Consider the following 24,745-nt stretch of genomic DNA (forward strand, 5'->3'; position numbering starts at 1 on the left):
GGAGTGGTGCCGCACACACAGAGAGCTGATGTAGCAAGATGATGCAACAATAACAACAAAAAGCGACACAGTTCCCAGTGCCACATGACAAAAATGCAAGTGAACACAGAAGAACACACAGTGAATGGATACAGAGAGCAGACAGTCGGGGGGAAGGGGAGAGAAATAAATAAAAAATAAATCTTAAAAAAGATTCAGTTTGGGTAAGATTGAGATAAGATTGACGTGTTTTTTGTTTTTTGTTTTTTAAAGATTTATTTTTTATTTATCCCCCCCCCCCAATTTGCTGCTTGTTCTTCTGTGACTGTTTCTGTCCTTATCAGCAGCACCGGGAATCTGTGTTTCTTTTTGTTGTGTCATTTTGTTGTGTCAGCTCTCTGTGTGTGCAGCACCATTCCTGGGCAGGCCACACTTTCTTTCGTGTTGGGCAGCTCTCCTTATGGGGCACACTCCTTGTACGTGGGGCTCCCCTATGTGGGGGACACCCCTGCTTGGCAGGGTACTCCTTGCGTGCATCAGCACTGAGCATGGGCCAGCTCCCCACGGGTCAAGGAGGCCTGGGGATTGAACCACGGACCTCCCATATGGTAGGCAGACACCCTATCCATTGGGCCAAGTCTGCTTCCCAAGATTGACATCTTTATATTTATTCTTCCAATTCATGAACATGGAATGTTTTTCCATTTGTTTAGGTCTTTTAACATTTCTTTTAGTATTTTGTAGTTTTCTGCATATATGTCCTCCTTTACTTCTTTGGTTAAATTGATTCCTAAGTATTTGAGTCTTTTTGTTGCTATCGCAAATCGACTTTTTCCCCTGATTTCCTCCTCAGATTGTTCAGTACTAGGGCACAAAAGCATTTCTGAGTTTTACATGTTGATCTTGTATCCTGCCACTTTGCTGAATTCATTTATTAGCTCAAGTAGCTTTGTTGTGGATACTTCAGAATTTTCTAATTTCGGGATTGTGTCCTCTGCAAATAGTGAGAGTTTTACTTCTTCCTCTCCTATTTGGATGCCTTTAATTTTTTTTTCTTGTCTTATTGCCCTAGCTAGAACTGCTAGTACAATATTGAATAACAGTGGTGACAGCGGACATCCTTGTCTTGTTCCTGATCTTAGAGAGAAAGCTTTCAACCTGTGCCATTGAGTATGATGTTGGCTGTGGGTTTTTCAGATATGCCTTTTATCATACTGAGGAATTTTCCTTTTATTCCTATCTTTTGAAGTATATTTAAAACTTATTTATTTTTTAAAGATTTATTTTTTATTTATTTCTCACCCCTCCCCCCCCAGTTGACTGCTCTCTGTGTCCACCCACTGTGCGTTCTTCTGTGACCACTTCTATCCTTATCAGCAGCACCAGGAGTCTGCGTTTCCCTTTGTTGCCATCATCTTGTTGTGTCAGCTCTCCCTGTGTGTGGTGCCATTCCTGGGCAGGCTGCACTTTCTTCTGCACTGGGCGGCTCTCCTTATGGGGCACACTCCTTGCGTGTGGGGTTCCACTACGGGGGGGACACCCCTGCGTGGCATGGCACTCCTTGTGTGCATCAGCACTGTGCATGGGCCAGCTTCACACGAGTCAAGGAGGCCTGGGGTTTGAACCGTGGACCTCCCATGTGGTAGGCGGACACCCTATCCATTGGGCCAAGTCCGCTTCCCTGAGGTGTTTTTATCAAAAAAGGATGCTCGATTTTGTTGAATACCTTTTCTGCATTGATCAAGATGATCATGTGTTCTTTTTCCTTCAATTTGTTAATACGGTGTATTATGTTGATTGGTTTTCTTATGTTGAACCAACCTTGCATACAAGAAATAAAAATCCCACTTGGTCATGATGTATAAGTCTTTTGAAATGCTCTTTGATTCAATTTGCAAGTATTTTGTTGAGAATTTTACATCTATGTTCATTTGAGAGATTGGTCTGTAATTTTCTTTTCTTGTAGTATCTTTATCTGGCTTTGGTATTAGGGTGATGTTGGCTTCATAAAATGTGTTGGGTAATCTTCCCTCCTCTTCAATTTTTTGGAAGAGTTTAAACAGGATTAGTGTTAATTATTTTAGAAATGCTTGGTGGAATTCACCTGTGAAGCCATCTGGTCCTGGACTTTTCTTTGCTGTAAGATTTTTGATGATTGATTCAATCTCTTTAAATGTGATTGACTTGTTAAGTTCTTTTTTCTTTTAGTGTCAGTGTAGGTTGTTTGTGCATTTCTAGGAATTTGTCCATTTCATCTAGGTAGTCTAGTTTGTTGGCATACAGTTTCTCATAATATCCTCTTATGAACCCTTTTATTTCTGTGGGGTCAGTCATAACTTCACTCTTTCATTTCTGATTGTATTCATTTGCATCTCCTGTCTTTTTCCTTTGTTAGTTTAGCTAGGGGTTTGTCAATTTTATTGATCTCAGAGAACCAGCTTTTGGTGTTGTTGATTTTCTCTATTGTTTTTTGGTTCTCCTTTTCATTTATTTCTGCTCTAATCTTTATTGTTTCTTTCCTTCTGCTTGCTTTGGGATTGGTTTGCTGTTCCTTTTCTAGTTTCTCTAGTTGTTCAGTTAAATCTTTGAGTTTAGCTCTTCTTTTTTAATATAGGCATTTAGGGCTATAAATTTCCCTCTCAAGGCTCCCTTTGCTGTATCCCATAAGTTTTGATAAGTTGTGTTCTTGTTTTCATTTGTCTCAATATATTTACTGATTTCACTTGCAGTTTCTTCTTTGACCCACTGATTATTTAGGACTGTGTTGTTCAGCCTCCACACATTTGTGAATTAACTTTTTTCCTGTCTATTATTGATTTCCAATTTCATTTCATTATAATCTGAGAAGGTGCTTTGTATAATTTCAGTCTTTTTATATTTATTGAGGGCTGCATTGTGCTCTAACATGTGGTCTATCCTGGAGAAAGATGCATGGGCACTTGAGAAGAATGTTTAATCGGCTGAATTTGGATGCAGTGTTCTGTATATGTCTCTTAGGTCTAATTTATTTATCATATTGTTCAAGTTCTCTGTTTCCTTGTTGATTTTCTGTCTAGTTCTATGTAATGTGTTGAGTGTGGTGTCGAAGTCTCCAATGATTATTGTAGAAATATCCATTTCTCCCTGCAGTTTTGCCAGAGTTTGTCTTATATATTTTGGGGCACCCTGCTTAGGTGCATAGATATTTATGACTGTTGTATCTTCCTGGTGGATTGTCCCTTTTATTAATATATAATGGCCTTCTTCATCTCTTACAACTTTTTTGCATTTAAAGTATGTTTGTCTGATATTATTATAGCTATCCCTGCTCTTTATTGGTTACTATTCATGTGGAATATCTTTCTCCAATCTTTCACTTTCAACTGTTTTGTATCCCTGGTTCTAACGTGAGTTTCTTGTAAGCATATGAATGGGTTCATTTTTTTTTTTTATCCATTCTCTTAATCTGTATCTTTTGATTGGGGAGTTTAATTCATTCACATTCAATGATACTACTGCAAATGCACTATTTACTTCTACCATTTTGTTCTTTGGTTTTCATATGTTACATCATATTTTTGTCTTTTTACTCTTTTGGTTATCCGGTCTGCTATTCTTTCTTCTATAGTCTCCTTTCAGGTTGTAAGGCTTCCTTTATTATTTCCTGCAAAGGTGGATTCTTTTTTGTAAACTCTCCTAGTTTCTGTTCGTTTGTGAATATTTTATACTCACCTTCTTATTGAAGGACAGTTTTGCTGGATAAAGTATTCTTGGCTGGCCGTTTTTCTTTTTCAGTATCCTAATTGTATCATACCACTGTCTCCTCATTTCCATGGTTTCTGAAGAAAAATCTGCATTAAGTCTTACTGGGTGTCCCTTGTATGTGAGGGTTTGCTTCTGTCTTGCTGCTTTCAGAATTTTCTCTTCATCTTTGACATTTGACATTCTGAGTAGTATGTGTCTTGGAGTAGGTCTATTCAGATTTATTCTGATTGGGGTACAGTGCGCTTCTTGGACATGTAAATTCATTTCTTTCATGAAATTTTCAGCTATTACTTCCTCATTACTCTTCTCTTCTTCTGAAATTCCCATGACACGTATGTTGTTGTGTTTCATGTTGTCATTCAGCTCTGAGCACCTGCTTAATTTTTTCCATTCTTTTCTCCTTCTCTTCTTTTCTCTTTTCAATTTCAGCTGTTCTGTCTTCTGTATCACTTATTCTTTCTTGTCATTTTGAGTCTGCTCTTGTATGCCTCTAATGTGTTTTTGATCTCACCTATTGTGTCTTTCATTCCCATGAGCTTTGTTCCTTTTCTGTGCAGGATTTCACATTCTTCTTTGTGTTCGCTCAGTGTCTTCTTGATGTTATTATCTCTTTAACCATATTGTCTTTCAACTCATTAATTTGATTTTGGAAATTTGTACACATCTTGCTTATTCTCTCAAATCCTGCATCTCTTCTGGGGCTTTAATATATTCCTTTTCTTGGGCCATGTCTTCTGTTTTCTTAGCATGGTTAGTAATTTTTTGCTGATGTCTGGGCATCTGATTAGGATGTAGTTTACTCAGATGCTCAATTTCTTTCTCTTTTGTAGGGATTTAGTGGCAGGAGGCTGTGCGTTACTGTTGCATTTTGATTCTTGGCTCAACCTGGATTGTTAGGATTGTCCCTGCTAGTTGCTAAAAACTGGGCACAGGACCCAGTAAATGGTTGGTAGCCTTGCTTCCTAGGGCATTGGAGAGGGAGGCTATAGAGGCTGGAAAAAGCCTTTTCTACGTATTTTTGATTTTCTTGCATGAACTTCCTTGGTTTGCCAGCAGATGGTGCTCTTTGGCAGCTTTCACTTCAGTGCCTGGTGGGAATATATTTGTTGCAACACAGACAGGATCAATATGATAGAGCTTCCTGTCTGGAGGTTTTCAGCCTTGTAATTCAAACTTTCTCTGAGACTTTCTCTGAGACAGTTCTCCAGCCTTCTCTGGCAGCCCCCTCCCTTTACCCCGCTAGAAAATATTTCTACTTCCCTCTGAGTCCTTAACAGTCAGTCCCCCTTTGTAGAGAAGGGGATCAGGAGGGTCCTGTATCTTTAGCCCCTTGCCAGCTCCCAAGGCAAACAGTGGTCCTGCCCTGCGCAGCCTGGAAGGGTCCTGGGACACAGCAGAACAAATTTGTGAGTCAGAAGCTGAGTCAGCCTTAGGCTGTGTCCCTCTCTCTCCCTTTTCATGGATTTGTAGGTCCCTGGAGCCCCCTTTGTAGCCACAGGCCCAGAGGCCTGAGAGTCTAAAGTGTCTTTGGTGTGGGAGATGGTGCTGGCAGCAGCAGCTGCTGGTTTCAGCTCACAGTTCTGTCGTCGCGATTTCCCTCCTTTGTCCCTCTCTCCTCTGGGTGGCAGCCAGCCTTCACCTGGTGTCCTAAACCCTAGAGGATCTTTGTCTAGGCTGTTTCAGTCTGTTTTCTAGCTATTTTTCTACTACCATCCATTACCAGAAATTTCCCATCACCCCAAACAGAAACCCTGCTCCCCTTATGCATTAACTTCCCATTTTCTGCATATCCCTTACCGTGTAACCTGTACTCTACTTTCTGTCTGTATGAATTTGCATATTCTAGCAATTTCGTTTAAGTGGAATCATACGATATCTGTCCTTTTGTGTCTGACTTACTTCACTCAACACGATATGTTTAAGGTTCATCTGTTTAGTAGCATGCATTAGAACTTCATTCCTTTTTAGAGCTGAATAATATTCCATTATGTATATACTACATTTTCTTTACTAATTTGCTGATGGGCATCTGGATTGCTTCCACCTTCTGGCTATTGTAAATTATGTTGCTGCGAACATTGGGATACAAGTATCTGTCTGAGTTCTGGCTTTCAAGTCTTTTGGGTGTATATCTGAAGTAAGATCGCTGGGTCTTGCGGTAGTTCTGTGTTCTTGAAGGACCACCACACTATTTTCCACAGTGGCCACACCATTTGAAATTCCCGCCAGCAACGAACAAGTGTTCCTGTTTCTCCACATTCTTACCAACACTTGCTATTTTCCGTTTTTTAAGAGTAGCCCTTGCAGTGGGCCTGAGGTTGTATCTCATATGGTTTTGATTTGCATTTCCCTGATGGCTCATGATGTAGAGCATCTTTCCATGTGTTTATTGACCTTTTTTAAAAAATTTTTATTTGTTTGATTTTCTTTCTTTTTTTGTTTTATTATTGGCCATCTGTAGACTCTTTTCTTCTTGTTAACTACAGCACTGGTGCCCATGGATAGGTCCTGCATCCAGTGAGTTAGGAAGCCAGTCAGACATTCTGGACTTGGCATTCCCATCTTCTGCTCTGCCAGTGCTGAGGCGAGGATGTGCACATTCTGAACATGAAGAAAAAGAACTCCTGTGTTCATTGCATTGCTCAGTGGTTATTTTTTGGGGGAGGGGAGAGGGGAGTCATTAAAAGTAGCTTCAGTCACAAGGTGCTAATAATAAAATGCTAGCACATTCATTTAAAAAAAATTAAAAATGTAAAACCACATTAAGTTGTAGAGTTATCGATTTTTAATTATACCTTAGTGCATTGAGGTCATTTTTCAGCTTCCTATCCTTTTTACCTTTAAAAATCCACTCCTCCCATTTTTTCCCCCAGCATCTTCTAATGAAAGGCTCTTTGGTGATTCCAGTTCTCCTTTAGCCATTCTCTACTTCTCCTTTGATGGGGTAGAGGGCACACTTGATTTAGGACTGAAAATGACTTCCCTGAGTATTACATTGTGTGTACTATTGTTGGAGATTTGGACCTGAAGGGCATCGAGAATGAAAGAAAGAGAGAAGGGAGAAGGAAACAAAGAGAAAGAAAGAGCGAGAGAGCTGGGATCAGGGGGTCTGTGAGTAGTGACTCCTCAGACAACTTTATTGTTTACAAGGGGCTCTCTATATACCCCAGTGTACGTGACAAGAAGCAGGCATACGTAGCCTACATGCCAGTAAGCATAAACACACAGCCTACGTGTCATCAAGCAGCAACACACATTAACTATCAGCATTACCCATAGTCTAAGGAATTTTAAAAAATCTTTTCTCAAGGTACAAAGTCTAAGTGTTCTCTTCACTACAAAAGGTATGTGCTCATCTTTCCTTTCAGCCTTTAACAGCTACATCCCATTTGCCAGGAACTCTTAATTACCGCATTCCTTAGGGTGCAAGCATAGCCATGGAGACAGCACTAGCATGGAGACAGCACGTCTCTCCTTGAGAGGCCACTCTGCCTCAGTTTCCAACGTACTATGAAAACGACCTCATAATTCCTCTGGTCATTTCTCTTTCCTGTAACCTGGCTATTCATGACAATAATGCCTGCTAGCACCCAGTCACTTTGGGGTTCCTATAAACATACAGAATCCCTCTTTCTTTCTGCTCACCCTTAGGATGAGTTTAGGAGACTGAGGGTCTGGTAATAATAATATACAGCATCTACTGAGGACTTTTTTGCTAAGTGCTTAATTTCACCTAGACCACATATATCGAGTGCCCACTCTGTCCCAAGCAAGGTCTCAGGGACTGAGAAGGTACAGTGGGGAGCATGAGAGACAGAGTTCCTTTCTCATGGAGCTTAAATATTATACTGTTAGAGGCAGACAGTAATCAAATAATGATGCATATGGGGATATGTATGAATACTTAATAAACTGTTATGAATGCTTTGAATAAAAATTATAGTATGCTACGAAAATAGGTGAACTTGCATTCTTTCTGTCAAACCTCCTGACAGTTTTATGAGTTCAGTACTATTATTAGATGTGGACTGGGCTCAGAAAGGTTAAGTAACTTACTCAAGGTCACACAGCTAGAAAGTGGCAATGCTAGGACTTGAAAACTAGAATGTCTGGCTCCAAAGCAATGCTGTTAATCATTCTGCTATACAAGCTGAGTTTCTAAAGGTTTGGTTTCTTGGAGAGATTGAAATTTGAATTCATAAAAGTAGACTCTAGTCAGATGGCATTTCCTGTTTTGAAGTTCTTGTCTAGAGTTCCATGGGAAAGAGGGGCTCCTTGAGGGGATAATTGAGGGACACCTTCCTCCAGAGAACCCATTAATTACCTGTGAACTGGGAAGAAAACTGATTTCATATTAGACCCTAAACTCAGATCTATTGGGAAGTTTTAAACGTATTTGGCCATAACAATTCTCTCTCCTCTGAATCCACTAATCTTTGTTTCAGGGTGAGGTTTCAAACTCATTTCTTTTTTTTTTTTAAGATTTATTTTATTTATTTCTCTCCTCTCCCTCCCCCCCCCACCCGGTTGTCTGTTCTCTGTGTCTATTTGCTGCGTCTTCTTTGTCTGCTTCTGTTGTCAGTGGCACGGGAATCTGTGTTTCTTTTTTGTTGCATCATCTTGTTGTGTCAGCTCTCCGTGCGTGTGTGTGGTCCTGGGCAGGCTGCAGTTTCTTTCGCGCTGGGCAGCTCTCCTTATCGGGTGCACTCCTTGCACGTGGGGCTCCCCTACGTGGGGGACACCCCTGTGTGGCAGGGCACTCCTTGCACACATCAGCACTGTGCATGGGCCAGCTCCACATGGGTCAAGGAGGCCCGGGGTTTGAACCGCAGACCTCCCATATGGTAGGCGGATGCCCTATCCCTTGGGCCAGGTCAACTTCCCTGCATTTGCTTTTCAATTTCTTTCTTTTCCTCCTTGATTTTGCAGATTTTAATTAAATATTGGGAATGCTGGGTTCCTACTGTTCGAAGAGCCCCACTCTAAGCACTTGACAGATTCCAAGAGAAAAGTGTAGAAAAGGCTTCTGCCTTCTTTAAATTCCCTATTCAACAGGAAGGATTTTCTCTTAAATACATACAGCTTAAACCTAAATGTTTTCTAATCATGGCAAGAAATGCTGACATAGGGACTAGTTTTTCTCTTGGCCTCTCCTTTGGGGTCTTTGAACCACTCTCTCATAGTTTCTTAGCACTACTGCTGGCAGGTCCCTAATGCAAATTGCTTTCTTCTCAGCTTGACTTTAGGCAGGGAAGGCAGGGTTCAAAACCTTTACAGCAGTCATGTTTACGGTCATGGCATTGTATTTTTTCCAGGAGCAGTGGAAGCACCTGGATTCTACACAAAAGGAACAATACTGGGATCTCATGCTGGAGACCTATGGGAAAATGGTCTCAGGAGGTGAGGGCATGGGTTACCTGATGGAAGGACTGGAAAGCTGATAGGCAATCTCTATGTTCTTGTAGAGATCCCTGCTCATCTTGAAGTTCTCTGGGTGAAGGAAATCATGACAGACATAGCTGGGAGTAGAGTCACAGTGAGGACTTACTTGTATAAATGCTGAGTGTCAGCACCTGTAACTGGTGCATTACGTGTAGTAATTCCATTAATCTCTAAATGGTTAATCAGCCCTATGAAATGGCCGATGGTCCTCCCATTTTAAAGGTGATGAAAGCAAGTGTTGGTTGAAGCCACCTGTTCGCTGTTACATAAGTTGTAAGTGCTGAGTCAAGATAGAAGTCACCTGTGGCTGGTTCTGAGTCCATGGTCTTTTCTACTAACCCATACTGCCTCAACCAGCTGTGGGTTGGGACTTAGCCACGACCCTTGCCCCGGCCTGCCTGGTGATCTGTAGGCCCTCCTGCCACATGCCTACTCTCTTTTTCTGGTTTTCATCACATTTCCTGGTGATCTGGTGAGTTCTAGTCTTTTGCAAGCCCCACAACATCCTTCTTAAGTAGCCTCCAGGCCTCCCTTCATGTTTGACTAGGGTGCTCCTTTGAAAGACACAGCTTGGACTCCAGCCCTCCACATTCACCCAGGCCCACATACTTATCTTTCTCTGGATCAGGTATTTCCAATTCCAAACCTGACCAAGTAATTCAACAGAGAATGGGGAGGAGCTAGCAGGACTATACCTTCATACCAGTGAGAAGACCCCTAGACCCACCTGCATAGGTGAGTGAGCTTTCATTGGTTTTGAGCCATTTCTAACCTCTCCTTCTTACACTGGGGATGGTGGTGGTGGCTTCTGTTAGTGTTGTTGGAACTAGCCATGATTGGTCAGTTCATGTGAATACTGAGATTGGGTCTCCTTGTATCTGGCTGGAGGGCTGTTGATGCATTTACTTAACCATGGAAGAGTGACACATCTGCTCTCATCAGTCTTGTCTGTAAACTTGTGATATTCCTAATTCTGAGAATGAAAGCTACTAAGATTGAGACCAATGCAAACATGCCTAGAAATCCATTGCAAAGGAAGATTATATAATAGCCATTATTACCCTTCCTGGCAAGGAGGTTTAGTAACTAGAATTTTCCTGTTCTGATTATAATGAATAGTAAGCAACCAACCTTCAACAAAATATAACCAAACAAATAATCAGAAAAAATGCTTTAGTCTCTGTACACCCAACTCTCATTAAACAGCAACAATACAATACTTCAGATAAATTATGTATTTTAAGATTGGGGAAGAAGAAATCTGTACTTGTTCTCTTGTTTTCCAAACTCTTTGTAAAACATTGCAGTTCTGTAAAACCTAGCTATCAAACTAGCACACACAGACAAACCTTCACATATACAATAAATCCTTGAACCTTAAAGAAAAGGACCAAGAATAGGAATTGTATGACAAGCCTTTCTTTGTCCTTTGTTAATAATTACTTTCCTCTGCTAATTTATGACCGAAGACCAAGCATCAACTGAGACATGATTTTAATATTAAACATATGTTAATCATTATACTATTTCATAAGTATTCTTTTCAAGCAGTATTTTCCAAACTGCATTTCATTACTCATTAGTGGGTCATGAAGTCATTTTATTGGTTTGCAACCTGCATTTTAAAAAGTGAAACAATAAAATTGAATAGAAGGGAACAGATGTGGCTCAAGCAATTGCGCGCCCACTTTCCACATAAGAGGTCCTGGGTTTGGTTCCTAGTGCCTCCTAAACAACAATAAAAACAAATAAGCAACACAAATGAAACAACCAACTCTGGGAGCTGATGTGGCTCAGTGATTGAGGGATGGCTTCCCACATATGAGGTCTCAGGTTTAATCCCCAGCCCCTGGTATTAAAAAAAATAAATAAATTGAATAGAAAGTACCTGAATGCATCACAATAGTGGGGGGTAGGTAATGTTTCAGGAAATTTTTATTTTATGTATACAATATAAATGTATTTCTGACTGTGAGTGGCAGAGAAGTTAGAAAGTACTGCTTTAAAGATTGTTGATTTTATTTGATAGTTAGATGTATAGCAAACTATATCCCTACTCACTTTGTTTTTTTTAACCTATTCATCCCATATGCTGACCTGGTCCCATTCTTCCTTGAATCAGACTGTTGAGAGTCTAGAAGGCCAGCCTGCCTTGACAGGCAAAGAAAACCTATTGTGGGTTCTTCTTTAGCAAGAGAATTCATGAAAAAGGTTTAGGAAGGTTAGTCTGGGAGCAGTATGTAGAACAGACTGGAAGAGAAATGCTTGAGGAGAGGAACCCTGTGGGAAGTTGAGGCAGGAGTCCAGGCAGGCAGGGGTGAGACTCTGGACTAGCATACAAACAACTGGAATAGGACCAGTGTCAAAGATAGAATAATTAGTCTGCCTGCCAAGTCCAGAGCAGGACCAAAGGGCAAAAGTCACAGGAGAGATTGTGCCATTTTATTTGACCATGTGGAAAAGCAGCTCATTGATAGAGCAGGCCAGGCAGAGAATGAGCCTCCAGACGTCATAAACTCACACTTCTAATTAAATTCCTAAATTTTAATATTTGGAAAAATGGTTCTTAAGTTTATCTGGGAGAATTCAACAGGCAAGAATAGTTTTTTAAAAGTTTTGAAAGAATGTCTTATGAATGTTACATCTGTAACTATTAAGAGTCTATTATATTAGGTTGGTGCAAAAGGAATTGTGATTTTGGACCATCAGTTTTAAATCATAACTAGGTTCAAACACATCTTTATTAATCAGAATAGGAACCATTACAATCAACACATTTTGGACAATGAGAAATAAGTTTGCTTATTCCTGTAGCATAAAAACCTGTGCTTCCGGATTCCACGAACTCTTGGAAAGCATTTTCTGCATCCTGCTGGTTGTGGAAGCATTTTCTCTGCAAAAAGTTGTCAAGACGCTTGAAGAAGTGGTAGTCAGTTGGTAAGAGGTCAGGTGAATACGGCAGATGAGGCAGAACTTCGTAGCCCAATTTGTTCAACTTTTGAAGCATTGGGTTATGCACTGTGCAGTTGGGTTTTGACCTGAAGAATTGGGCCCTTTCTGTTGACCAGTGCTGGCTGCAGGCATTGCAGTTTTTGGTGCATCTCGTGGATTTGCTGAGCATACTTCTCAGATGTAATGGTTTTGCTAGGATTCAGAAAGCTGTAGTGGATCAGACCGGCAACAGACCACCAAACAGACCATGATCTTTTTTTGATACAAGTTTGGCTTTGGAAAGCGCTTTGGAGCTTCTTCTTGGTCCAGCCACTGAACTGGCCATCGCCATTGTCTTATAAAATTCACTTCTCATTGTATGTCACAATCTGATTGAGGAATGGTTCGTTGTTTTTGTGTAGAATAAGAGAAGATGACACTTCAAAACAATTTTTTTTTATTTTCCCTGAGCTCATGAGGCACCCATTTATGGAGCTTCTTCACCTTTCCAGTTTGCTTCAAATGCCAAATGTCCATAGAAGGGTTGACATTGAGTTCTCTGGCAACTTCTCATGTAGTTTAAGAGGATCAGCTTCTATGATTGCTCTCAATTGGTCATTGTCAATTTCTGATGGCCAGCCACTATGCTCCTCATCTTCAAGGCCCTCATCTCCTTTGCAAAACTTCTTGAACTACCACTGCACTGTATGTTTGTTAGCAGTTCCTGGCCAAATGCATTGTTGATGTTGTGAGTTGTCTCTGTTGCTTTATAACCATTTTGAATTCAAATAAAATCGTTCGAACTTGCTTTTTGTCTAACATCATTTCCATAGTCTAATATAAATATAAATATAAAATAAACAGCAAGTAATGTCATTAGCAAAAAACCATAAAGCGAGAAATGCACATTAAAATGATATATAACATGACTACATTTATTTAAGAATGTATGCTAATACCAAACAGCAAATTTCAACAATGCAAAACTGCAATTAGTTTTGTACCAACCTAATATAATAAAGGTAAAATCACTAATGTAGTATATTACTGATAAAAAAATAGATGCACACAGATGAGTGAAACAGAAAAGGGAGCCCAGGAGGAAATGCTGGTCTATATAAGAATTTAACATAGGATTAAGGAAGAAAAAACAAAAATCAGTGGAGATGAGTCATTGTTCATTGAGCAGTGTTGGAGAAAGACTCTTTAAGAGAACAAGTTGTTTTAGATTTATGTATATCATGTACTGAAGAAAGTTGCAAATTAAAAAGATAAAATATGAAAATAAAATAATGAAGAAAGTGAGTGAATATTTAACGTTTGTATGGGACAGTTTTTGTAAGCACAAAAGCAATGGAAGAAATCATTAAGGAAAAGATGAATAGACTTGACTATGTTTAAAAAGAAAAGTCCACAAATTCTGTGCATATAAAAATGCCATCCAAAATTAGAGTAAATAAATTGATGAAAAACATTTTCCATGAACATGACAGATAAATGACTTTTTCTTATTATAGAAAAAACTAATGTACACTGATCAGAAAAAAATAACTTTCCTAATAAAAATGGAAAGCAGTCTTGCAGTATATATGAAAAAAAAAGATTCATCCTTTAATAACTATGGAATTAAAATTTAAAAAAATAAAAGGTGTTCAATGATCTCAATGGCAAATTTAAAACAATTCTTTAGGTATTGAACTCTTATACCTAAGAAGGGTATAGTTGTTCTGGAAACTGTTCGGCAGTAGGTATCAAGACCCATGTAATAGTCATGTTAATTGACTAACTCCACTTTGAGGAACTTCTCTTAAGGTATTGATCAGAAATATGGACAAAAACATGAATAAAAATGCTTATGACAGTAATGTTTACAATAGAAAAAACACGATAACTTAGATTTCCACAAAAGGAGAATTTTTAAGTAGTGTGGAACATATCTCCATGATGGGGCATTACTCATCTTTTGAAAATGATATTTATGGAGATTTCTTTAAAGATAAGAGAAAGTGCCTTTGCCGTTTGAGAGGAATATGTGCTATGGCTTTGTGAATTAACAAGTTTAGCTCTTGCTCTCTAGCAGAAAAGTTTGGTTTAAAAGACACTCATATATAAAAGAAAGAGGTAAATAGTGTCTTTCGGTATATAGAAATAAAGTAATTTACAAAAGCTTGAAAACAAGATCTACCACTGCAGTAAAAATCTCTATAGTATGCATCATTTTGTAGTCATATTAGCCAAAATCTAAGTTATGGTAAGAAAAACAGAATTGTAACTGCTTATGGGAGTTGATCAGGCACGTGTGAGTGCTGGCGTCAGGCACGGAGCTGGGGATGACATGTACTGCAGCTTCGCTGTGCAGTGAAGCATAGTCAAAGTCCAGATCACTTCATCTCAGGAACGTTTGAGTTACTTATGAATGGGAGAATCCAGGTTAAATTGATGACTGCCACAATTTAATATTTAATGATACAAAGTTGATATAGAACTGTTTATACAATATGAAGTCAGTTATGTAGGGGAAAGAACATGCATATTTACAGGTTAAAAAAGAAGATCAGAAGGAAATGGATGCTCATAGTTATCTCTGGGTATTATGATTGAGTTGGATTTTGGTTTTCTTCTGTATTTTTTTCTGCCTATTCAAACACTTTTAGTGATCATATTCATATATATATATACACACACACACATATATATCTATCTGTTGGAAAAAAATTAATCCTTTTTTAAAAAGTAGTACTGTCACAGAATATTAAGAAATGCATGCTGCTTATTTTGAAAGGGGTTAGAAAAGATCCCATGAGCCTTCCTTTGCTGTTGAGACATTCTCTTCAGCTCCTCAACACAGGGCAAGTGAAGACGTACAGAGCCAGGTATTGAGGCTGGGTGATATATTTTTTTCCTCTCCTGCTCACTGATGCTCTCTTGGGTAAAAATAGTCAATGTTTTATGGTGACCCTTACTTTGATACATGTTTAAAAAAGAACAAAATCAGGACATACAACTGATCCATTTTAAATATTCTTTCTTCCTTTAGGAGATAGACAGGAGAATGACAAAGAGAACCTAAACTTGGAAAATTATAGGGACCAGGAACCTCCAGATGCCTCTTGTCAAGCTTCAGGAGAAGCACCCTCTCAGGCTTCCTTGAGTGACTTCTTCAGTGAGGATGAGCCCAAGTGCTTTGGAGAAGGAGAGAATCCCTCTGGGGTGCAGAACAACCCTCTGGGCGAGGGAAGAGGGGAACAGCTCCCTCCTCAGGAAAGGAGTTGTGGGGAACAACTAGGTGAGCATTTGCCTAATCCTCACCCAGGAGAGCTTTCTGTGCTGTGGCTTGAGGAGAAGAGGGAGGTGTCCCAGAATGGCCAGCTGAGAGCCCCCATGGCCCAGAAACTTCCCACCTGCAGGGAGTGTGGGAAAACCTTTTACAGGAATTCTCAGCTTGTTTTTCACCAAAGAACTCACACTGGAGAGACATACTTCCAGTGCCCCACCTGTAATAAAGCCTTTTTGCGGAGTTCAGACTTTGTGAAACACCAGAGAATCCACACAGGCGAGAAGCCCTGTAAGTGTGATTACTGTGGGAAAGGTTTTAGTGACTTCTCAGGATTGCGCCACCATGAGAAAATCCACACGGGAGAGAAACCCTATAAATGTCCCATCTGTGAGAAAAGTTTTATTCAAAGATCAAACTTCAATAGACATCAGAGGGTTCACACAGGAGAGAAACCTTATAAATGCTCCCGCTGTGGGAAAAGTTTCAGCTGGAGCTCGAGCCTTGATAAACATCAAAGATCTCACTTGGGAAAGAAGCCTTTTCAATAACTAAGCCCTCTTAGCCCATTTCTGTCTCCCAACCCATTGAAAAAAAATTACTGAGCTCTGGAATCCATCTGGAGGAATTTCATCTCTCAGAGGATGTCCCTGTTTTCGTCGTGTATTGGAGAGGAGAGAATCTGGAAATGGTTTTGGACTTAGAGGCTGATATCAGGCCTCAGGACTGGGTCTCAGGCCAGCTTAATTTCTTGCTTCTGCACCAGGAGGATGAATAGTCTTCATCTGTCAGCTAATCTGTCGAGACTCTTCCATTGGACCCCTTGTAAAAAAGTATCACTTGGAGATCCAGCTTTAGAAGTGCTGTCTGGGAGGAGGTTAACAGAATTTGCTGCAGTTGCTGTTCTTGGGAAGAACGGGGCTTCTAGAACAGGTTGTCCATTAGCAGAAGAGGAAGGGTGGGGGCTAGTGAGCTCATATGTGCTCTTTGACACATGGATGAAAAATTAATTCCGTGTCCCTTGTTTTAAATAAACAGTAGTCTTTCCTCATCTTGTTTGTCTGTAATGTTCATGTGTTTTGACTGTAACACAAAATGCATTTTCCCATAGAAGTTCCTATATGGTATTTGAGCTTTTAGAGCAGCCCATATAAATCTATCAAGAACAGTAATACCAAAGTGCAAGCCTAATGTCCAGATTTTGAGAATCTGGCCAGTGCCAGGCACTGCATCATCTCAGGTAAGATTATCTTTGGTGTTTTCTTTCTGAACCTACCTCCCACCTGCTGGTATACCGCAAGCTACCTCTTTTTCTCTGGACATCCTACTTAGGCTATTGTTTTTGCCAAAGTGCTTTATGTTTAAACTTATCTTTATTACTTCATTTTGTCTGTAGGTGCTAGGAAGAAATCAATAGGATTGATCTACTTTATAGTACTGCTTCGAGGTTTATGAACTCATCTATCTAACCTGTCCTATTGTCATAGTCTCTAAATGCTACATGCTCTAAAGTGAGACTCCTGTAGTGAGACTTCCACTTCCTTTCCATCTTGGTCCTCTTCCTGCCTGGCTTTATTGTCTTGTTCTAGGTGAGGATCAGGAAGGAAGATGCTAGTGAGACACAGCAAGCTCCCAGACAATGGACTAACATAGTCGGGAAATGGCAAGGTGTTCGCAAACAATGGGAAGTACATTTATTGATTGGGAGAGGAGGGACACAACTCAAGTTGGAGTCCCTGGATTCCAGGAGGAATTTAACACCCTTACAGCATTAGGTTGACAAAGCCCCACTTAAGGGGATTCAGGAACCACAAGGCCCAAAGCAGGAAAATCGTGGTGGTGTCAGCATTAGATTCTGTGTTCTGAAAACATCTGCAGGCTGGCAGGATTTGGTGCTCTAAATCAGGAGTTCTCAGTGTCCTCAAAACCAGTGTCGTCATCAACTTATTAGCATTATTGAATCAGAAATTCTTTATTTTAGCAAGTCCTCCAGGGAATTCCGGTGCCTGCTCATGTTTGAAAACTATTGTCTAAATAGTAATTAATCTAAATAGAAGTCACTGCAGGGATATGAGAGAATGATGATCCTAGAAGGAATACTAGGCCCTCCCAGTCTTCTCTTACTGAAAAAGCCTCTCCATAGAGCTCCTTAAAACATATTAAAACTATAGAACCTTTGGTCTTCTAGTGAAAATTTGTTCCATATAGCACAGTTTGAAAACTTTTAGGTTAAAAAGATTTAGGGGAAGGGTTCTGCTTGGGTCCTTCTTAAATGATCTGAAAGATGACAGAGATACAGGGAAACAACCTCCCACTTTGACAGTTGTACCCTCAGCAAATAGAAGTTAGATAAAAAATTTTTGAATGGATGTGAGAATTAATGAAAGGTAAATATTAATATATATTTCCTCTATCTTCTGGAGCAGGAATAAGCAATTTACAGCTCACTGCCAGTTTTGTTTCTGTTTTGTTTTTTTAAATAAATTTTTATTGGAATGTAGCCACTCATTTGTTCTACGTATTGTCTGTAGCTGCTTTTGGGTTATAATGGCAGAGATGAGTAATTGTGACAGAGACAGTATGGCCTGCAAAACCTAAAATATTTACTCCCTGTCCTTTTACAGAGAAAGTTTGCTGATACCTGATCTAGGGTGTGGTTCTCAAGCTGAAATGAGCATACACCTCACCTGGGAAGCTTGGTAACACTCAGATTCTGGCTCCTGTGGGAGGCGGCTGCTGCTGGGCCGAGGGCCAGAGCGGCAGGAGCTACAGCACTGAGTAACAACGTGGCCTTGTAACAGGGTCGGGCCGCAGGTGTTCATGGCTTTTTTCTCTTGGCTTCTTAGTGATCACTTATGACTGCAATTCTCAAACCTGGACCACACACCATTGAAGACTAATCACTTTATTAAGAAAAGTTGAGTTTTATGCAATTCTTCCTCCCCAGTTCCTTGGCCCGGAGCCCTTCAGCTCAGGATCCCTGGATTTAGGCACTTCTCTCCAAGTTCCCTAGAGAAATTCTACATATTTGTGAGCAATTGTGATTTCTTATCTTTCTAAGTGTCCTGGCCAATCCTCACCCCCTTGTCCCTTTGGATAGCCTCCTGCTCAGCCCCTTCCCTTACTTTCTCAGCACCCTGCAGGAAGCTAAATCTGGAGAAGCAAGGCTACTCCAGCGAGAACCCACTTGGAAGGGTTCTCCTTAGTCTTCAGGTTGAAAGTCCACACATAGGTGGGCCCACGCTGGCAAGTCTTGTACACAGGACAGGAATAGACATTGCGGCAATCCTGCTTATCCGCAGGGATGGCCTTGATGAACATCACAGGCACGGGGGGTGTCAGGTCCTTCAGCTTTGCCTCCGTAATGATCCCAGCCTGAGGAGAAGAACAGGAACAGCTTAGATCAGACCTGCACCCCACCCAGCTGGCCTTGCTCCTTTTAGGAGACCCAAGAGGTGAGAGACTGAGACAGCTTGCAGCTTGGCTGCCGTCATGCCTCTCCCCTTCCAGGTTCTCTAAACAAGCCACCATGGAATGGGTCTGATAGGTGCAGAACACATTTCTATTTTTATTCAGCCCAAATCATCTCTTGAAGCACAGTTTTAAAGACTGTTATTTATTATATATAGAACAATCCCTTTGGAGCTCAAATCTCCTAGTTTTATTTTTTTCATTTATATTTAAAAATCATAATGGGATGCACCTACTTGCCAGATGTCACTGGACATTTAAAGCTGAGTTAGACAGTCCCTGCCAGCAAGTGCTTTAGATGTTAAGGCTTTGATTATATCCTGTTTCTGCTGCTTTTCAGTTTCGTTTGTTAGCTCATCCACCCTCTAGAGCATTTTGACATCTTGGGCAGAGTGAGCTACATTCTGTCTTTCCTCAGGTGATAGGGACCTGACCATTCTGCGCTTTCCAGTGGGCTTCCCCGTGGTTTTCTGAGATGTCTCAGTAGGCCGGTCTAGGGCAGTTTTTCTCACTAGTCATGAGAAATGGTCTGAGGAACAAAAGGGTCCTTTAGTCAAGTAAGTTTGGGAAATGATGTATATCATACCTCAGGCTTGAAGCTTTTCAGTGCACACTAGCACACTGAAGATGAGAAGTCCTAGCAGTAGAGAAACCAGCTTCACTTGGTTTAGGCTGGTTTTCCCCAGACTTTTTTGACTGCAGGAGCCCTTCTTTGCCACTTATTTGTTTCCTATGGAACGTACTTGGGGGAATGCTGATCCAGAGTGAGTCACAGCTTCCTTACCTATTTCGAGGTGGCTCTGAGCCCCTCATGCTATGGGAAGAGTTATGTTTATTTTCCGTGAAAAATTTTTAAAGGGAAGGACTGCCTCTTCAGTTCATGGTGAGTAGTAGAACTAAGGTAAAGTAATGGCGACCTCCTCTACCTCCAACTGGGTATTTATAGAAGAGAGTGGAAGTATGGGTAGAACGTTTTCCCCCATATTCACTCTTTTAAAGTGTACAATTCAGGGGTTTTTAATATATACACAAAGTTGTGCAACTGCCTCTGCACAACAATCTAACCGCTATGTAATTCCAGAGTATTTTTATCACACTGTAAAGGAATCCTGTAACCTTCATCAGTGTGATACTGAAGTCTCCAATCATTATTGTTGAATTGTCTATTTCTTCCTTCAGTTTTTGCTTCGTGTATTTTGGAGACTGTTACTAGATGCATATCTATTTCTAATTGTTATATCTTCTTGATGGGTTAACCCTTTTTTCATTATAGAAAGTCCTTCTTTGTCTCCCATTTGAAACAATTTTTGACTTAAAGTCTATTTTGTCTTATATCAGTATAATACTCTCACTTCATTTCTCTTTTGGTTACTGTTTGCATGGTTTATCATTTACCATACTTTTACTTTCAACCTATTTATGTCTTTGAATCTAAAGTGTGTCTCTTATAGATAACCTAGAATTAGATCATATATTTTTATTGTTTCTACCAATATCCACTTTTTAATTATAACATATAAATCATTTTTATTTACTATAATTACATATAAGATAGAATTTATGCCTGTCATTTTGCTCTTTTTTTTTTCTATGTGTTATGTCTTTTTTGTTCTTCTTTTTCCCCATTATTGCCTGCTGTGTTAGATATATTATTGTGTAACTTTTTAATTTCCTTATAATTTCTTTTATGATATATTTTTGAGTGACTTTCCTTAATGGTTTCCTTAGGGACTACAATTAACATCTTTTTAATTAATTAATTTTTAAAAAGATTTATTTATTTATTTCTCTCCCCTTCTTTCCCCACTCCCCAGTTGTCTGCTCTCTGTGTCCATTCACTGTGTGTTCTTGTGTGTCTGCTTGTATATTCTTGTCAGCGGCACCCGGAATCTGTGTCTCTTTTTGTTGCATCATCTTGCTGCGTCAGCTCTCCATGTGTGCGGCACCAGTCCTAGGCAGGCTGCACTTTTTTTGCACTGGGCAGCTCTCCTTATGGGGTGCACTCCTTGTGCGTGGGGCTCCCCTATGTGGGGGACACCCCTGCATGGCATGGCACTCCTTGCATGCATCAGTGCTGCGTGTGGGCCAGCTCATCACACGGGTCAGGAGGCCCTGGTTTGAGCCTTGGACCTCCCATGTGGTAGGCAGATGCGCTATCCATTGGGCCAAATCTGCTTCCCCACAATTAACCTCTCGATTTATAACAATCTAGTTTGGAATAATACCAACTTAATTTCAGTAGTATAAAAAACTTTTCTTCCCCATGGAAACCAGAAAATAGAAGAATGACATATTCAAAGTGCTGAAAGAAAAAGACTATCAACCCCAAATTTTATATCCAGCAAAACTATCTTTCAAAAATGAAGGCAAACGTAGGACATTCAAATATTTGAAAGGGAGAGAGAGAGAAAGAGATAATTTGTTGCTAATAGCCATGCCCTGCAAACAATACTACAGGGAATCATTCAGGCTGAAATGAAAGGACACTGGATAGTAGTTCAAGGTCAAATGAAATAAGGAGCATTGGTAGAACTAGCTATACAGCTATGTATAAAAGACAATATAAATGTATTTTTTTGTTTGCAACTTTTTTTCTCACCTGATTTTAAAAATAAATGTATAAAGTAATAATTATAAATCTGTGGTGTGGGCATATAACATATAAAATGTAACTTGTTTTAAGAACAATATGGGAGGTTGGGATGATTGACATTGATATCTTTTTTTTTTTTTTCTTCCTTCTCACAGTGCATCTGCTTTTTCATTCTGAGCTTCTTCCCTGCTTTTCTATTTGTAATTTATTCTGGTCTTTCATGGTGTTTTCTGGATCCTGGCTGTAGCTTTACTCCAAGCTTCCCAACACCTAATACAGTCCATGTGTGATCTCCACTAACAAAATCTTATGCAAATATCCAAATATTAATAGAATGAAGTCTGCTTCCTTCTCAATATTCATTGTGTTTGAACACAATCCCACTTTAACACCATTTTCCACTGACCCTCTGTATACATATACATAGACATCTGGTGTCTTCCAGCAGTGTTGTCCCATTAGCTTGGCACTGCCTGCTAGGAGTAGTTTAGTGTCACCTGCATAGTGGGATATTTGACTGTCCTCCTAGATCTTGTGTATAACAAGTGTAAACGTGTTCTAGTTACCCATCCTTGTTCTTGTCATTTATCCCAGCTATATGTTCTTGTATGCTAGTTTCCTCTATATGATAAAACATTCCCTCCAATCTCTGGTGACTCAAATTCGTAATAGCCTTCAGTGAGGAATTCTTTCAAAATGTCACTTTAAATGACATCTGCTGGCTCCCCTTGCCTAAACGGAACAATGTGAAAGTCAGAAAGGATTCCTGCCCTCGGAACTCAGGAATGAGAATGGACCACAGGATGAAATGATATCCCAGGTCACACAGCAGCGGGGCTGCTGGATCCAACTGGTAGCTAACACTGAGTACTTCCTATGTTCCAGGCACTGCTCTATATGCCTCACATATTAACCTGTTTAATTTTCACTACAACTGTTTTCCCTTTTAACAGTTGAATGAACTGAGACCTGAAGAGAGAAAACTATAAGCAAAGACAAAGAATTAACAAATGGTGGTATTGGGATTCAGATCCAATCAGTGTGGTTCAAGAGCCCTTGTTTTTTTTTTTTTTTTTTTTTGAGGTAGTACGGGCTGGGGACCTTGTGTGTGGGAAGCTGGAGCTCAACCACTGAGCCACATCATCTCCCCTGAGCTGGTTTTTTCATTTGTTTTGCTTGTTGTTGTTGTTTTTTTTTAGGAGGCACTAGGAAGCAAACCTGGGCCTCCCATGTGGGAAGCAGGTGCTCAACTGCTTGAACCGCATCTACTCCCCAAGAGCACTTGCTTTTAACTGCTCCATTTTCCTTCTACAAAGCCTGTGGATAATGCTTGCCTGCATAAAAATGGCTTGATAACCTCAAGGAAAGAAATACTGAGTAAACAACTCAGGAGTGTGATAGATTGAATTATGTACCCCCTCAAAAGACATGTTCTTAATCTGAGTTCCTTTGGGCATTTTGAAGGTGTTATTTTTAGGTAAGATGTGGCCAGTTGAAAAAGCATGGGTCTTAGTATGGATTACTGGAGGCCTTATAAAGAGAAGAAACCAGAAGCCCGAATTAGAGAAAGCCATAGAGAAGACTATAGAAGCCAAAATCAGAGGAAACTGGAAGAGCAATACAAGGAGAGAGAGATTGCCATGTGACAGTAGGTCAAGGGACTCCAAGGATTGCCAGCAGCCAGCCCTAGAATGCTACAGACTTTAGGAACTTCATTTTGGCCTTTACCTCTGAAACTGTGAGCCAATAAATTCTTGTTGCTAAGCCAACCCACTGTTCGGTTACTGTCTCAGCAGCTTGGCAGTCTAAGCAAGGGGCATGACTTTTAGTAATCACAGTTTACTATGTATATTTAATCATCCATGAGAGGATGCCCTTTGGTTCATCCCAGGCTTTACCTGTGCATCCCAACGGGCACCTTCCATGAAGAGGCCATGGACGTAGGCCCCTTCCCGAGGTGGACTCCTGAAGTCTTCTCTATTCTTCTTTGTCACATCACATTGCAGGGCCATCTGGTCCAGTGGCCACTCATTCTTGCGGGCCATGGATTGCATGATGGCGGTCAGGAAGGACTGGGGGTTAAAGAAGCCTGTCAGCCACACGGTGGAGGGCATTGCAAAGTCACCTGTCCAGGTCTCCAGCTCCTTGATTCGGTTGAGGAGGTCCAGAAACCAGGGTGCCAGGCCTGCCGTGGAGGGGTAGGCTCTCCTGGCCCAGGGTTCAGGCACCATGTCTAGGTACAGTGAATTTTGTAAGTTCTCCATGTCACTGGTCATGGTCAGCTCCCCCTGTGCACAAGAGTGAGAATGGGAAGAGTGAAGAGGCATGAAGTCTATGGGAACAATAAACTCTACAGACCCTATGGCAGAGGGATATAGGCATGTAGGAGAGGACTCCAGGGAGATAGAATGATCATCCTATCTGCACTTGATTTGCAAGGTTTGTCTCAGAGCCTGATTCTTTAAAACCTTCCCTGCCCTGGTGATACCAGGGTCTACACCTCTCTACTGACAGTGTTTCAGAAAATGGAATTGCTTCCCACTTTAAAGCCTCTGTGGGTTCCATGCTAACTCAACTCTACCTGAATGCTTGGCTTCCTTGATTTTCCTCCAGTCTTTCTAGCGGCTTTGTAGACTTCTGTATGCAGCTTAGAAATACAAAGAAAAGCTAAAGACTGAAAGACCTATATTCCTCCAAATCAAGGATTTCCTTCAGAAATCAAGCTATTAGTTAAAATCGACTTTAAGGGAGCTGATTCCAATTACTAGATGGCTTATTTGTGTGCTTATAAAGAAAGATTTACATCAAGAGCGATCTTTAAATGAAACTTTCTAACATTGGTCTACCAAGGATTTCTAGCAATTCAGTAACAGCCTTGTCTTTATTACAGTGGTTACAGCACAGTGTCTTTGATCTGTATTAATTTTTTATATATGGTATGAGGTGGAGGTCTACCTTCATTATTTTGCATGTGGATACCCAGTTTTCAAAGCACCATGTATTGAAGAGACTATTCTTTCCCCATGGAGTGGACTTGGCACCCATGTCAAAATCTTTACTGAGACTTTCATGACCTATAATATTCTTAGTCTTGGTAAATGTTCTGTATACCTTGGAAAATATGTGTATTCTGCTGTCATTGGGTGAGTATCTATAAATGTCATTTAGGTCAAGTTGGTTGATCATTTTGTTCAAGTCTTCTATATCCTTACTTATTTTCTATCTACTTATTCTATCAATTATTGAGTGAGAAGTTTTGAAATCTATAATTGTGGATTTGTCTATTTTCTCGTACAGTTCTTTTTTTTTCT

General features: G+C 40.3%; 2 protein-coding genes across 5 annotated transcripts in view; one reads left to right on the forward strand and one right to left on the reverse strand.

Annotated features, from left to right (window-relative positions):
* Nucleotides 1-16,057, forward strand: part of ZNF18 (zinc finger protein 18) — a 28,683-nt gene extending 12,626 nt beyond the window's left edge. The window contains 4 exon segments of the mRNA XM_058283470.2: nucleotides 9,039-9,123; nucleotides 9,794-9,814; nucleotides 9,817-9,900; nucleotides 15,134-16,057. Coding sequence (XP_058139453.1) covers nucleotides 9,039-9,123; nucleotides 9,794-9,814; nucleotides 9,817-9,900; nucleotides 15,134-15,921 — 978 coding nt within the window. The 3' untranslated portion in view covers nucleotides 15,922-16,057.
* A 982-nt stretch (nucleotides 16,058-17,039) lies between these two features.
* The window catches only part of DNAH9 (dynein axonemal heavy chain 9), a 357,462-nt gene continuing 349,756 nt past the window's right edge, over nucleotides 17,040-24,745 (reverse strand). For 3 of the 4 annotated variants that reach the window (XM_058283466.1, XM_058283464.1, XM_058283468.1), the window contains 2 exons: nucleotides 23,333-23,722; nucleotides 17,040-18,745 (listed from right to left, as the gene is read on the reverse strand). In XM_058283466.1, coding sequence (XP_058139449.1) covers nucleotides 18,518-18,745; nucleotides 23,333-23,722 — 618 coding nt within the window. In that variant the 3' untranslated portion in view covers nucleotides 17,040-18,517. The remainder of the gene's footprint in view (nucleotides 18,746-23,332; nucleotides 23,723-24,745) is intronic. The other variant, XR_011646782.1, reaches the window with a different exon arrangement.

Source organism: Dasypus novemcinctus, chromosome 21 (genome assembly GCF_030445035.2).
Source record: "Dasypus novemcinctus isolate mDasNov1 chromosome 21, mDasNov1.1.hap2, whole genome shotgun sequence".
NCBI lineage: Eukaryota > Metazoa > Chordata > Mammalia > Cingulata > Dasypodidae > Dasypus > Dasypus novemcinctus.